Raw genomic sequence first — 16,913 nt, 5'->3', positions numbered from 1 at the left:
GCTCAACATGCACAACTACAATCCTTCCAGATCAACTGTTTCTGCATCCCCCTTTCCCATGCTTCCTTTCTATATCTGCTTTGCATCCTGTAGGTCTCCTGACAATCTTGGCGAACTAGCTGATCATCAGGATGAGCCACTCCCGAGTTTGGAGGAATTGAGCAAGAAGTACCAAGGATAGCTAAAGAGTTTTAAAGTCTGAAAGACTTTGAGTTTCCACCTAGATTAAAAAAATACTGAAGTAGCTTATTGGATTCATTAGTATCACTTGCTGCGTCATTTACAATGGAGTGCAGAAAATACTGCTGTAATGTGCTACATTACTTATAATACCCTTATACACAATGCAGTTTCTGAAGGACATTAAGTGAAGACTCCAACTCAAGAATCATGCTTCATGACACAAAGGTATTGAGCTCACTGAACATATTACAGCTATAAAACTGGATCTATAATTTTTGTGTATCAGCACACAACGGAATTAAAAGTCTTTGAAACTCTACTAGACTAAATTCTTCCCTCTCTCCCACAACCCCAATGCCAAGGTTACCCAATCAGCATTACATTTATTTGTTTTGAGCGATGTAGCAGTAAATACAACTTGGCAAGTATAAGATGGACAGTCTGAAACACAGTAAAGCAAGCCCAAGAAAGTGGAAGGAGTGGCAAAGAGATCGTGTGCTTAGAATTGTACCTTTGACACAAAGCAGTAACATTCAGTTTTCACTGTCACTGTTGTAAGTATGTTCTTAAATGACAGAAAGCCACAGTAAAACCAGCACACATCAAAAACTGGTGCCTGTGAAAGCACAAGAAACAGTCTCAAGTCTATTACTGAATCTTATGTAAACTAACCACCTTACACTGGGGTCTCTAAATGCAATAGCTGACTAGTCAACACAAAGCCATTCATATATCTATTTATATGCCCCCCATTTGAGGGGGATAAAAGGAAATAAATAATATCAAAGTAATAGAAAGAATAGAATGCTCAAAAGCAGCTTCCTCTCAGGAGCTTCATCATTCTGCTGCAGAAGTGAGAGAAACTCAGCAGCTCCAGCCAGGCTTTCTTCTTCCCACAGACACATTTTATTACACAGAAGCCTCTCTGATAATGCCACTAGATTAAAATATGCCACTCACAATCTAGTTTAAAACATTACAATTACTTTGCAACTCGTGATTCAGTCGTCACTGGATGGTCACATCACTGCAGCAATACACCTAAAAATCCGTCATGTCAAGACAGAATTTGATTCCACTAGTCCCAGTCATGCACAAGTGAAGAAGGGCCTTTTAAAAAGTAATTTAATTGCAAACCAGGCAACAGAGAAAGAAAGATGCTGAACCCTTAAAAAAAGACTTAAGAACAAGTCCTCTCTCTTAACATACATCGTATGTTCTATTTTCAGAAAAACTTCAGCATCATTAATATCTGTTGTATGGAAGTAACAGAAGCAATAATCTAAGAGTAATCTTTTACAGACACAAATTTTAAAATTGTTTACTAATTTGATATTTTCAATACCATATTTTTAACATTTTACTTCTGCAACATTGTGTCACAATGAACTGTGATGAATCATTGACAATGAATTTTGACCTCTATAAAAACAGACACTAAATGTATTGAATGTCATAAATCACATGTATTTTCAGTGCAATTTGACTTTAAATGGCAAATAGGCAGACTATTACCAATAACCATTTATATACACATTAAAAAATTATTTAAAAATTTTTTAGCTAGTACTGCTTACAAAAATATTTTGAATTATGTATTTGCACCTGATTTCATAACCATAATACGCAGAAAAATTTATTTAAGATACTAAATGGAAAGCTATTAAATCAGATCTTCCAATTTTCAACAACTAACTTACCTTGTGTGCCTGATATCTCCATTTAGCTTGAAAAACAAAGAAATCTACTTGATTCACCTGTAGGTGACACTGTTGGTCTTAGCCATACAACCAAAAAGCAACAGCATTCCTGCAGTCTGGAATAATGGTGTTTCCAAACCAAAATCTTTTTTGTTGTTGTTGTTTTTATATTTTTACCCTAGTACTTTAAAGTTCCATTGTGTTGTGGTTTAATCCCAGCCAGCAACTGAGCCCCACACAGCCACTTGTGCAGTCCCCTCTGGTGGGATGGGGTAAAAAGTGAGGGTTGAGATAAAGGGTTTAATAGGTAAAGCAAAAGCTGTGCACACAAGGAATTCAAAGCAGAACAAGGAATTCATTCACCATATCCCATTGGCAGTGGGTGATCAGGGAATCCATCATGTCTAACAGTGACTTGGGAATACAAACGGTTCCTCCAAATGTCCCCCTTCCTTCCTCCAGCTCTAAGCTTTGGGGTTTGGAATATCCCTGTGGTCAGCTGGGATCAGCTGTGTCCTCCTCCCAACTCCCTGTGCACCCTTGCCCTTGGGGCGGGGTAAGAGGCAGAAAAGGCTTTGACACTCTGAAAGTGCTGCTCAGCAATAACAAAAACACCGTGTCATTTACACTGTTCCCAGCAAAAATGCAAACCACAGCCCATACTAGCTGTTACGAAGAAAATTAACTCTATCCCAGCCAAAACCAGCACAATTTTAATACCAAACCGCTTCAGAGACAGTGATTTATGTAAGTGCATAAAGTACAGATATATTAAAACTGAACATGCTCTGATAAAGCCTAAAGTAATGAAAAAGTGTGCCCACTGGAGGGGAAAGAAAAAAACAAGAGTATATACTTGTAGCAAGGGCTATTCATCCAAATCGAGTATTCATATTTGTTCATTTAACTGCTGAAGTACAATGCCAAATAGTTTAACGCTTACAGGCAAAAAAAAAAAAACACTCAAAACTTCTGGTTTTAAAACAGTTTAAAAAAACTTCTAGTAGCCAAATCAGGCATGAATATAACTACTTCCAGTAAAAGGGAACACACTACCAAGAATGCAATTACAAAACAACCCACCTCATATCCTTTAACTACAGGATACATAAAACAAATTCTTTTCCTATTGTTCAAAATGTCTGTAATTTTATCTGGCATCATTTCATCTAGGTTTTTACTGCTAAACCAAAAATTAACTCCCACCTTTCCGCCCAAGCAAAATAAAGATTTTAGCCAAGTGAGTCATAGCAAAGAATGCCAGTCAATTACACACTTTATCACAGAATGAGACATTTGATTATTAATCTCAAAGTAGGTTAGCAAAAGCCTAAAATTAAAATTAAAATTCTATAGAATATGCACTTACAACAAGCAAGTAGGCATGTTAGCAAAATAAACAACTGTATCTATTTCAAAGGTAAATTATTTCAAATAAAATCTAAATGCATGTCTGAAGAGCATTGATTCTAATTTCTGACATGTAGAAGACTGATTTTAGTAAAATCTGTCATAAATACAGAAACTAATTTAGGTCACAGCACATTCAGTTCCTTATAAAGGACTACTATTTTTTATTCAAACTGCTTCTGTTTGATGATGTATAAGTACTTTGCCCCACTGGCAAAATCTTAGCTGTCACAGGCACATATATTAATAGAAGAGACATAAATCAGAAGGGCTTCCAACAATTTCACTAGGGTACTGGAAGACTGAGGCAAAAAAATAAAAGGAACTACAGTGCTGAAAGCATAGAATGATGGCATCAGCCTGAGAAAGCAATGCAGTTGTTCCAGCAACAAAAACAACAGAAACAATGCAGACAACATTTCAACTAAGCAACAACCTTATTGACTGAACCCACTGGAAAATATCCAGCAATCTCTTATACAAGTCAAACTTCATTTTATTTCCGAATAGGTTTCATCATCAGAGACAATCAAGAATCCTACACGTGATGTCGTAGAGCTTACTGCCTCTATTTCTGAGGGTTAAAGAGTTCAGTCAAACAGTTAACATTACAGGCCCAAAGTTAACTCTTTGCTGTTTAACATCAAAAGTTTTCACCTGCTCTACTATTTCCCCAAGTTGGTGTAAAGAAATAAGAAAACTGGGAAAAACCATAGCCTTCATAAAAATGGCACCCACAGAAAACCTTCTTCCTTGTCTTTAAAGGTCAGGAAATAACACTACAGTGCTAAAAAATTGAAAACTTGTTCCAGAGGTGAGCTAGATGGGCATACCAGCATAACATTAAAAAAATTAAAAGCAAGACAGAAATAAAAAAAGTAACTGTGCCATCAAGACTCCTTGCCTCAAAGAGATCCTGGATAGTGAATTTTTTAAACACAGTTTTCCCTGAAGATAGCATGATCAATGAAGCAGGTAGCAAAATTTCATTTTGCACACTATGAGAACTTCTGAAACAAAGGAAATTCATATGGAAACAACAGTGTGAAGTGGAGATGACTCTGTGACACAGAAATCCAACTGTATAAGAAAGATTTTGATCCTTCTGGACTCAGGCCTCCACTTTAGCAAGGATTTCTGTTCTAAATATTTCAGTATATTTCTCTCATTTGAAAGGTAAGGCTTAACCTCATTTAGAGAAATAAAAACTTCTTTTAGATTGTGCATAACTTTGAAAATTCAGAAGAAAGAAAGTTTTCTTTCAGCAAGGTTGTACTAAGGAATATTCAGGAGATTTTCACAAAAGGGAGGCAAAGTCCTTCTTCTTTCTTTCTTTTAAACTAGATTTTGATACCTTCCTATCCCAGTCCAAATTTTGATCAAAAGAAGATATTCTGCTATTGAAACCAGGGGTGTGCATAGAATCCAGCATTACTTTACATTCTAGGCATACTGTAAGAGGGAATATTAACCAGGTTAAACTCTATTTTTGAAACGAACAACTTGAAAAGCAGAGGATTTTTCAGTTTCAGTAAGCTTTATAATCTCTGGATCACTTCTGAAGGCCACTTCATGAAAGTTTTACTCCTCATACCAAAAGAGATTTGTAGATTTTACTACATCTAACACATCCAAAGCACCATTTTGTTCCCGGAAGGAACCAGACAGGCATCTAAAGTCAACAGTAATACAGATGTTTGCAACAACCACAAGTGAAAAACCAATGCCATGCAACAGGAGATGAAGGTCGCTTTGAGAAGACTAACATCAGAGTAAGTGCTTACAGGGATGGACAAAATATACTGGATAAGCAAAAAGGAGATTAGATAGGGACAAAGCACCAAGAGACGAGAAAATAAAATAGCACTATCTTGCTTCAAAGACACTTTAGATTGTACATTCTATACAAATTTTCAGTGTAAGTTCTTCATATAATTTTCACAAAATACTGCAGTAATACAAATAGGATACAAATTGACAATATCAACCTTTTTTAAAAAAAAAGTGTTCTACAGTTGTTTTCTGTTAAAATGCAGTACAATACAATATCCTGTGAATTACTGGTTTGGGAGAAGAGCTGTCAATATTCTGAATTAAAAACATTCATAATTCTTTCTCACAAACTGAAACATTTTTGTATGAGTATAGTGATATGCATATCAAGACGACATCATCTTTATTACTGTAAAGAATCACTATCTCATGTACTTATGAAAAAGAAAAATCATAGTATATGCATATTCAGCCTCTAATAGTGGGCTTTGTATATCCATGAAACAAGAAGCACATACATAGCAGAATATCACAGAATAGAATGCTCTAAAATTTAATAAAATGTACACAGGAAAAGTAGCAGGAATCAACCTCACTGTTTGCTTTTACTTAGAAGCATCTCTATACCCTAATAAAGTGCAGGAAATGAGAAACATTATATGAGAAAAATAAAGCTGTAGATCAAACAGCAGGCACCTCAACTTTACAGCCCCTTTTTGCTTCCAATAGTTTTGAACTTGATTAGTTTTATATTGTAGTTAAGAACTTGAGAAAAAAGCATTATTCCACTTTATTAGTATCAGATTCCAATAGGGAATAAAGCCTTCAAGACTTAATATCAGAGTCTATCAGCTGACAGAATCTATCAGAGTGATCATCCATATTACTCAGAGGTCCTGATGCCTTTTGTCGTTCTCAGAACTACTTGCCCTATTCAGCTATGATGCTTTTGTGGTCTCTGCTTCACTTCTCACTTCTGTCTTGCCATCAAAAGTATAATTAATCAGCTAATCTTTGAGATGTCAAAATAAATTCAGTCCTTCAGGCTATTTCCGCTTGTCAAGAAAAGCGTTATTTCCAGTTATCAGACAAATGTATTTGCCAATGCAAATGCAGCTTACACAAATTTTCTTTTCATTTACAACACTACTGTTTACAAAGATACCACTGATACTGTTGCATTACTCAAGCTTTTCAATAAGAATTGCCCTTTTGTTCTAAACTACTCTTACTTCAAGTATTAACAGCAGGGTAAAGTTAAATAGAAAAATCTCCAGCTAATAAAATTTGCAATAAACTAAACAAAATTCACTTGGACTTTAAACACCAAAATTAAATTGTCAGTGAAAGCTGTAATCTCATTTAAAAAAATTTTAAAAAACCCTAAAACTAACTGAGCTAGAACTAACTGTGGAAGGTCAGCCACCACAGCTGGCAGATGCCCACGCAGCCACTCTCAATTCCCTTTCTTTCCTGGACAGAGGAAGAAAGTAAGATGGAAAAGCACACGGGTGAAGATAAAAGACTGGGAGGTCATGCACCAGTTACTGCCATGGACAAAACAGACTTGACTTGGAGAAAGTGACTGTAAATTAAAAATAGAGTACAATAGTGAGGAAACAAAGACAATACCTAAGAACCTCTTCCTACTACTCCCGCTTCTCCCCAGGCTCAACTTCACTGCTTGTTCCCAAGTTCTCTACATCTCAGGGGTGGCGGTTATAATCAGTCTGTAACTTCATCTCAGACATTCCTTCCTCACACTTTTTCCCCACTCTGCTGTGGATTACTACCACAGCATACACCTTCACAAACTGCTCCAACATGGGTCCTTTCCACGGGCACAATTCCTGGCAAGAGCCAGTTCCTGCAAGAGCTCTCCATGGGCCACCTTTTCCTTTACTGCACCATCGACCTGTTGCAGTGTGGGGTCCTCTAGGAGCTGCAATGTGGACATCAGCTCCACCGTGGCCTCTTCAACGAGCTGTGAGGTAATCTGTGCTCCGGTGCCTGGAGCACCTCCTCCCCTGCTTCCGCTCTGACCTGGAAGCCTGGAAATCCTTCACGTTTTTTAAACTGATCAACACGTTTGGCACTTGGCAAATTAAAGTTTATTTGGAAATCTATGAAGGATGGTTTCTTAGCAAAACGTGAAGATAGTTTTCATCTAAACTGTGAGTGATGTGAAGAATTAACTCCGAAAGCAATGCAACTTTAGTTTATACAGGTTAATGGGAAGAGAACAAATATGACAGCCAGTTGCCTATTTTCTAACAGTGCAAGTCTGGTTTAGCAGGACTTCCTTCATTACCCAGACATGACAGCGAAAAATGTAAACTTTGAATTAGATTTCTTGAACATCATGGAATTTTTTAGAGTTCATAAAGAATGAAGGAGGTTTTTTGTTTGTTTACTTTTTTGCGTTTGGGTTTGTTTTAGTTGGTTATTTTTTAATGGGTGAATGTTCCTATACTTTTCCCATTTCCTGCCTTCATTAAGGAGGAATGTTTTAGAAGCACTTAGAAGGTATGTTGAAAGTAGACTAAAGTCAGATACAGCTTCTGAGTTTCTTCTGATAACCCCCCCTTCTTTAATCAGACATGAGATTAATTTCTATCAAATCTGTGACAGAAAAAAGACAGACATATGTGGAGTCCAGCAGAAACCTAGCAGTTTTGGAGATGTCTGTTTCTGTGATGTTTTTCAGGCCCACGTTGTCAGGCCCAGTAAATGCAGATCAGTAAATGTATACAACTCTTTCTGTGGACCCTGAAGTACTTGAGGACTATGTAAACATGTCCTAGGTTGAAGTATATTCTATCACCATCTTCATGAACTGTTGAAACCAGGTGAGGCAGTGCTCCCTGCCTCCTCCACTCTGGCTTATCTTCTGTTAATGGGCCCATCAGCACCTTTGCTACACAGCTCACAGATAACCCCCTCCTGGACTATCTCCTGTTAATGGGCCCATCAGCCCTTATCACATGACTCACCATCCCATTGTGAGATGCTCCGCCCAGAGGGAGGAACCAAGCATTCCAGCCTGGATATAAGCTGAGACTCTGAACACCAGAGGGGCGCTTACCCACTGGATTCCCAGAGGACCCGAGCTATCAGACCTTTCTACAGGATCAGTGCTTCAGGAAGACCACCTCATCTGGACTGCTTCCATCACTACGCTCAGGTTGTATTCTGACTCTGTCAGTGGTCTTTTGTATTATTGCATCTATTCTAGTTTACTTTCTTTCCTTTTTTCCTATTAAATAGTATCTTTGACTTGGAGCCTCTCATTTGTTGTGCTTTCAAACCACTACAAAACATTACAGAAAATCTGATAATATGTTTTAAATGAATAGCCTTGCTTTCTGTATAAATATTTTCTTGATGAAGAAGAACCATAACAAAAATAGAAATGCTTTTCTTTTAAGAAAAATGTCTATATTCCTAAAGAGTTAAAAAAATATTCAGTAGTTCAGAAGTGGCAGAATCAGCACTATTCACACAATTACAGTTTGATTCATTTTCTCATAATATTTATTTAAAAGTAAATCCCCTATTCCTGCTGTCTGAATCCTTTTAACTCCAACAACATGAGACTGAAGGAACAGAGATATGTAGAGGTTTACAGGCTGGGAAAATTAGCCTGCTTTCACAACTTGACCAGATTTGTTTCCAACTACTAAATAATTTTAGCAACAAAGAAAGCACTTGTGATCTGGCCTTAACACTAACACACATGTAGGAAGTAAGGCTTCGGACAGTTTGGCACACCTCAAAGCAAAAGAAGAGATCTAAGACAAATAAAAGTAATTTTGATTTGTAACTGCAGATCTGAAGCACAAAATAAAGCAAAAATTTTACAGAAAACCCATTTCAACTTCAAAATGGCAGCCTCACTTATATGCATTTATTTGAATTAGAATGCAGGTTGTTGACATTGATTATACCAAAACATATCTAAAAAAACCTGCTGAGGTACAGTCTAAGGGTGAGAAACATTCACACTAACTGAAGATGCAATAAAACATCAGAATAAATTTCCTTTAAAAAATCTATATATATTTAACAGGGTGATTTTTAAAAACTATTTTTAAAGTTTGAAAAGGTGGAAGAAACTTTGATAAGCTTTTACTATGTTATTCCAAGGATCTTAACTTTGTTTCATGCTATCTAGGCATTAAACAATAAAAAGAAATTATCTTCTACATTTTTTATGCCCACTAACTTTGTGCTAAGGCCAGAAGGCATTTCTGCACTCTGTAGGGGCTACCACTGTTTTGCACAAGTTAAGGTATGATGCCATTCATCCATTAGCTTACAACATACCGTGCCCAGGGCAAGGCACTACTTTCAGACCTGGTGATTACCTATAAATCTGTACTGCTCCAATTCCAGCTGTATTCTCCAAACTTTCAAAAGATAACTATAACTACATTGTATTTGTTGCAAATACAAGGTCAAACCATTCTGTGTTTCTGTGAAGGGAAATTGTCTCAGAGTTTTAACACACATCCTACATGTTAAACTTGTAACTGGCCTTCAATGCATAAGATGTGGGGAGCAGGTTAGAAGACTGACTGAAGAGTCAACAAAAACTATTTTCATTTTTCTTTTTAAGACAATTTCATTTTTGAAAAAATCAGAACCTATTTTAAAAGTTTATGAAGTGTGTTGGAACCATAGTAATGTTAATGAACATTCAATTATGGCATGGAAGTAAAATCTTATCATGAATAATACCATAGAAGTATGGAGCAGCAAGAAACATGGCTACATTCTGGATGGGTAAAAATGACAGCATGGAAAACACAGAGAGAGTTATTGCTGGAAAAATGTGCCATAGACCTTTTTAATTGGAATTTTTCAAAAATACTTAAAAGATTTTACTCCATCATAAAGGGAATGAAAATTTAAATTTCTCATTACCTTTTTTTGGCTGGCATTTATATCTTTAAAAATATTTGTAGAAAAAAAAATAGATGTAGCTGCCACTGTACATTAAGGGTGCATTCCCGAGAAGGGAGACAGTTACCAATTTGGCAGATAAAGCAATTTTTCCTCATCAGGATAAGCACAACAGCTACATGTAATAACTTGCAAAATACACACCTTGAAATATATACAGGCAAAGTATGAAGGATGAAGCAAGCAGGATGGAAAGGAAGCAGAAAATTATCAGGATTGTCACTGAAGCACTATTTCTTACTAATACCTGACAATCACCTTGTTTTACATTTTTCACTGTGACTGATTTGATTCACCTGAGGACAAAAATAAAGATGGTAAAAATGCAACTGCTCAGAAAATGGGCAGAAGACAACTATCACAAAAAATACATATCAGGCCTTCAGTTGCCTAGAAGTACCAGCTGAGATCTTTTGAAACAATTATCCAGCCTAAAACACCAGCATCTACTTTGGCTGATGGTCCTACTCTCTGCCTTTTACTCCCCATATGATATATACTGTCCCTGTGTATATAAATTGTGTGCATGCATGCATCTACCCACTGTAGCATTGATTCTTACAGGAAAAACTGCTTTTCTGTTAAACAAAGGTACTTCATTACTTACACTACTAAAGGCTAGAAAACAGAGCAATGACTGGCAAAGCAAATCTGAATCTATAAATAAAGCAGCAACACCTATAAGAGTATTCCTGTCTGAGAAATGAACGCATTAGAGAAGCTGACAAGTAAAATGAAGTTTGGAATCAAGAGTCAATTTAATACAGGGTAAAAAATGCTGAAAGAAACCTGCTTGGATGAGGTGGTTTTAAGTGCCTAGTTGAGCAAAGAAAGCTCATGAGTTTTCATAGAAAACAATATATATACAGAGCAATAAGCAAGACGCAGCACAAGAAAGTGCTCTTTCCTCAGTTTATAATATGCTACATATTTGCTGTGTACTTTGTTACGCAGCAATAAAACATTGCACACTGCTGGGCTACAGAATCTTCAAGAAGAGTGGCAGCAATTACACTGGTAACTCTTGGATTGGCATCATCTCTCATCCTCACCTTCTATATTTCTGATTAATCATAAGACTGACTAGCTATGACAAACAAGAGAAAAAAACATTATTTCACTGTCCCAGAATTTTAGCCTTTATATTTTTTTCCTTTTAACCTTCCCAATGTTTTGAAGATGAAAGACATAAAACTTTGAGCAAAAGCAAGACTGAAATTAATCAATACTTTAACTATAGTTTCTTTGAAAATGTAGGAACTCAGTTTTGGGTCACAAATATAGTGACTTCCAAATTTTTCCTCTTCTGGAGACCATTCTTCTTCCACCTCCATTCTCCCCCCAAAGGTTTCAAAACTACAAATACACTTCAGATTAGTGTTTCTATAATATGACATACATAGAAAACTGTAGAAATCCCTTGAAGATAAGTTTGAGGCAAAAAAATAGCTAATTCCAAAGCAATGAGAAGAGTCCATGGCAGGGGGGGAAAAAAATTACCCACATCCTCCCTTCTCTATTTCTTCTTGATTTTTAAACATCAATCTGCTTTAGCCTCTTCTCCACAACAAATTTAAGAATTGTGCTAGTAATGACATTCTGGACTGAAATAAAAGAAGCAGATAGTAACTTGAGTGTAGGAAGACTAAGTTCCTCTAAGTTATTATTCTGTATATATTAATAAGTTCCCATTACTAAAGTAATAAATTTCAGCTTTGTACACTATTTCCTATTTAAAAAATTAATACAACCTGAAATATTTTTTGCTTCTTTTATTCCCTTACTTTTTTTTACTGGATGTAAGCTGAGTACTAATAATGAGGTGAGATGGTAGAAATTGTATTGCTAACTAGAAGAGCAAGTATAAATAGCATTTTCCATTTTACATTTATTCTGTTCATCCAGCTTTGTCCTTACACTCAGAGCAGGCTTTTCTACCGTCACTTTCAGTTTCAGCAGTGATTACACATTATCTCTCTCCATTAAAACCATGATCTACTTGATTATGTGCCCTAGCTGAAAAGTACTGTGAAAACAGGAAGCAATTTAAAATGGTAATTTGGTGTATCTAAATAATTTCAATTACTAAAAGTTCCTACCAAACTTTTTTAAAATTTTTATTTTGTAAACTCAGATTTTAGGTAGATGGTATTGCAAAGTCACTCTGATAAAGTATCAATGATTTTACTGTCACTCATTGATATTGGTTTGCTATTTATTGGTTACCACAGTATTGTGACTGTATGTATCAATATGTACGCATATACATATCTTCTAATTGTTATTCACAACTTCATACTGGATTACTACTGCAGTAGTCCTCCTAATTATTAATTACATACTGACATATATCCTTGTTATGTGAAGGGTTTTTCTCACTCCATTTAACATGAAAATGTTTAACACCTCAAAGCTAAGACTGCCAAAATATCACTCATCTGGATCAACAGTTACTACAAGTTACATTTATAAACATCCATATTGATAATACAACCAGTTCTCTTTTCTGTTTCTTGAATGAAGGCAAAAGGGAAATCACATGGAACTGTATGCACAAACAGGTATAAAAGAATCTTAAGGTTTTGGAAAAATGGTACTTCACTGACACAAATAGCATTTGCCTTAAATAAATATGGCAAAAACTGTCTGTAAAACAAAATCTCCTAACCTCTGTTTATGCAAACCTATTTAAAAGGCTAAACCCACAAATTTTATTCATTTCTATGAATGTTAAAATGTTTAGCTTAGTGATGTCTTATACTTTCAAAGGACAAATGAGGAACAGTAAGATCAGCCATTAACAGGAACCTACAGTTTTTGTTCGTTAGGGTTTTCTTGTTTGTGGGTGGTTTTTGTTGGTTGTTTTTTTGTTTGTTTTTTAATAAAAAAGAAGGCAAGTGTTATTTTAACATATTTGCAACAATGTTGTTAAGAGCATTTCGGGTTTATTTGGAACTCACCATTTGCAGACCAACCTTTAAACTTTTCAAAGATAGTTTTTACTGAAGAATTCTAACTTATATCAGTGTACATAATCACTGTAATTTATAGATGTAGTAATAATGCGTCAGCTGCTTCACCAATAGCGTTACAAGGCGTTTGAAGAGCAGTGTATCTATGAAAAGGTACAAATACACACACAGGACAGTATTTTAAAAGATTAATCATACCTGTGTTCGCAGAATTTCGCCTTTTGACAGTTGCATATCACCAGTCAGCTCTTTCACAGTAATGCCAAGTGGCTCCAGACGCTTGCTGAAGTAATTTGTCATTTCAGCTGCCAAAGCCTTCATAGGAGCAACATACACAATCTGCACCAAAACAACACTCACTTGATAAATGAGCAAACCCCACAATGTCGTTTGTTTCATGGCAACCATTACAAATCACAATTTATTGTGAAATATGATGCCAGGCGCTTACAGTGAAAAATCTTAATAGTGATATATGAAAAGTAGTTATCTTTGTTGGATAAGTGTGCAGCTGTTTAAAGGACAATGGATTTTGTTTATACAGCCTCATCGCTTTGAAAATTGGTTCTGCATGAAAGCTAAATGCATTTTCATAGCTTTATATTCACATAATAAGATTTTTAGAACACAAATAAGAATAGCTTTAACAATAATGAAGTAAATCAAAACTAGCCTTATCTTTAACTTGGAAAAGTCTAATATCCTTGACAACTTCCTGATTTCATATTCCATGTGTAACATATAATAGATTTTACCTTACAAGTTAAAAAGTTGTTATTTGGTTCTTTAAACTCCTACCTTAAACTCATCCTTTTTGATAACACCATGCTGGACATGCTGGCGAATTTCATGAAGGATTGTAAGCATGGCAATGTTAGTCTTCCCAGCTCCAGTGGGGGCACAGATCAGCATGTTCTCATTTGTGTTGTAGGCAGTCTCAAAAACTATAGACTGGATTCGATTTAGTCTTTTCATGCCTTTAAAAGCAAGTTGTCCAACCTGTTAAAATAAACAATACACATATCTTGGATTTTTCTCAGATGTTTGTACATGTGTGTGTATCTACACATATATCAATCATATTAATACCAATCATGGGCAAAAGAACACATAGAAACAAACTCTCAGATACCTGTCATAATATATTTATTAATCCAAGTTTTTTTATTCTGAGGGTACCACTTTTGCACGATCCTCAAATAGGGAATCAATAAAGAAAACAAATTATAGCACAATAACATTTGCTAAAATTAATCAAAATCTTTAGCCTCATACTAGTTCATGACCTATTCATTTTGAACTCAAGAGTGGGACCAAACTAATAGGCAGTAAAATATGTAAGTATTAGTAATTAAACAGCATTAACAAGAAAAGAACAATATACATCTCAAAATCTAAGATGACAAACTATAACTACTCAATTGGTAGATGAGGCAGCAAAACAATGGAACTCAAAGTTCAATTTTGCAAACACAGACATGAATTCAGTAAAAACTTTCAGTTGCTTCTGATAAAATCTCCATCTTGCAACTGTTCATGTTCATACCTTTCTCCAATCCACAAGTTACAGTCACCAAAAAGAACATAAAACTTGTATGCGTAGTTCAAAACAAATTCAGAGAATGTTTTGAAAAAATGAATTTTATAGTTGATACAGGAAATTATGTTTATTATAGTTTAATGCATGGTTAAATTTTATAAAGTACAAATCATCAATTACAGTAATACTTCACTTCTATTGGTCTCTGTGAAAAATTGTATTTTTACCAGGAAAGAACTTCTGTACAGAGACAGTGGCAATTTCTGCATTTGAAATTATAAAACCTTTGCAACTGAAGAAAAGCCCTTAAAATATAGAATTAATTTTCTAATAAACTTACTTTTTCTTAGTTACTTTTCACAGATGTTTAAAATAGACTGCAGAATACGTAATTATTTTCTTTCTAGATTTAATTACCTGCACTGCTTCTACTACAAAGAATGAAAAGTATCTTACTGACATATTTTGAGTTTTTACTTTACTCATAGGAAACAACAAAAATACAGTAAAGAACAGGCCTCAAAGAATCTTCTGAAGATCTCCTTTTCCATTATTCTGTGCATTTTAATTAATTTACAGTGCTTTTTTATGGTAAAAGCCTCTCCAATACCAAATATTCTTCCTAATTCATTCCAATAAAAAGCAAATTATTTGAGCAGGACTTCCCCAAGTAATGCAAGCTTAGGAATGAGGGATTCATCAGCTACTTACATCAAATACTTCACTTAATTTTGCAACAAACAGCACTAAGTCTATCATTGTGCTGCAGTTTCCTTGTGATGATGATACAAATTACAAATTTAGATTAGTAGACCATTTTCACAAAAAATGAAAATACTCTACTCTTAAATCTATAGGAATGACGTATTTAATGACTAACCAACTGTAGTTTTATTTCAGATGGCTTTGAACTTGAAAAAACAGCATTCACTGATATAGAAGTCAATGAAAATGGTATGCAATCAACACTCTCTCTGAAAAATGTCCTTTTCAATTTAACAGTACCTTTGTCTTAGAGCTTTTCAGTTGAAAACTTCCTATGCCCCATTGAAAAAGTAAGTACTAATCAAATCATGAAGTGCATTTGTATTTGTAGGATTGACAAATCTCAAACATATCCAAATATCTATTTTATACCATTGTCTTTGGTGAAGAAAAACAAAGAATCTAACGCAACTAATTCATGCTCTTTTCATCAAGTTTAAGTTTTTTAGTGGCTAAATTTCAGGATTACAACAGTTTTCACTGTCACTGTTCTTGTAGTTTACTGTGCTTGCAACGCTACTGGAAGAAAGCTTATTTCTTTAGCATCAAGTTTTGTATACATAATGTGTATTTGTGTGTCATCTTCAAAATTCATTTCATCTTGATGACTGAGACTCTTATTAATGGTTTTCCTGGAGACCTGCAGAATATCTGGGTGCTATCAGGGTTCAATCAGCTATTTGTATTGCCTCCTTAGGCATTTTAGGTTTCTAACTTGCCTGTTACTTCATTTTGAGATTTCTTGACAGGTCTTTGTAATAGGTTATATTTTTCCTTTTCTCTCCCATTCCATCGAGTTGCTTTTAGAGGCTATTGTAACACTGCATGAAGTTCACACTGATGAATACCATTTACAGCGTTTATAACAAAGGATCTACAGAGAGAAACTCACAAATACAACTGGTGATTACAGAATTGAACTAATAAAATACTACATTACACAGTATTACATTATTTAAAGAAGCAGTTTTTAAACAAAAGCAGAAACTTTGCTGTCTAAACGAAGTCCAGCCTAAGTATCTTCAGAAAAGGATGACAGGAGTTTTTCACAGTCACCCAGTTGAATGTGTGGCTTTACACATACAGATCACCTTACAGCAGTGTGATTGTTAATACCCTTAAATATATCTTAAGTTTTCTTAAACTAGTGCCTGTAAAAATATGCTGTTCCAGCTTCTCTTAAACTCAAAGTGTGCAGAGTAAAGTACCTTTTTCCTTCATGTTTGGCAGAAATTACATATACTATAGCCCTAGGACATGCAATTGTAAGCAAAAATAAATACATATTTAGAAAAATAAAAGTGATTTCATGTCTCTTTTCCTACTGGAAAGTATTAACACCATGGATTAAGACTGACTTGATAAGCAGCAAAACAAAACCAGATGTTCCAGAAAAAAAAAACCAGAAAAAGCTGTGTAGCAAGTTAGAAAAATTAACTTCAGCCTGTTTTCTGGAAAGATGCTAAGCCTATTGAAACAGGAATATTAAGAGCAGAAGAAAGGGCAACAAAAAACCCCCCAAAACCAACCAAAACATAAAACTGGTTAAGAACTAGAAGTACTTCTTTTTCGTAATGATATTCTGAACCAGAACCTAGTTTTTCA

At 35.1% G+C, this 16,913-nt stretch overlaps 1 protein-coding gene across 1 annotated transcript in view; it reads right to left on the bottom strand.

Moving 5' to 3' along the window:
• The window catches only part of ASCC3 (activating signal cointegrator 1 complex subunit 3), a 254,485-nt gene that overhangs the window by 171,817 nt on the left and 65,755 nt on the right, over nucleotides 1–16,913 (bottom strand). The window contains exons 9-10 of the mRNA XM_066179496.1: nucleotides 13,802–14,002; nucleotides 13,202–13,342 (exon numbers count right to left, since the gene is read on the bottom strand). Coding sequence (XP_066035593.1) covers nucleotides 13,202–13,342; nucleotides 13,802–14,002 — 342 coding nt within the window. The remainder of the gene's footprint in view (nucleotides 1–13,201; nucleotides 13,343–13,801; nucleotides 14,003–16,913) is intronic.

This window comes from Chamaea fasciata, unplaced genomic scaffold, assembly GCF_029207755.1.
Source record: "Chamaea fasciata isolate MVZ Bird 193981 ecotype frontalis unplaced genomic scaffold, bChaFas1.0.hap1 SCAF_3, whole genome shotgun sequence".
NCBI classification, from domain to species: domain Eukaryota; kingdom Metazoa; phylum Chordata; class Aves; order Passeriformes; family Sylviidae; genus Chamaea; species Chamaea fasciata.
The sequence above is the reverse complement of the archived record's forward strand: the minus strand, read 5'-3'. Positions and strand labels throughout refer to the sequence as shown.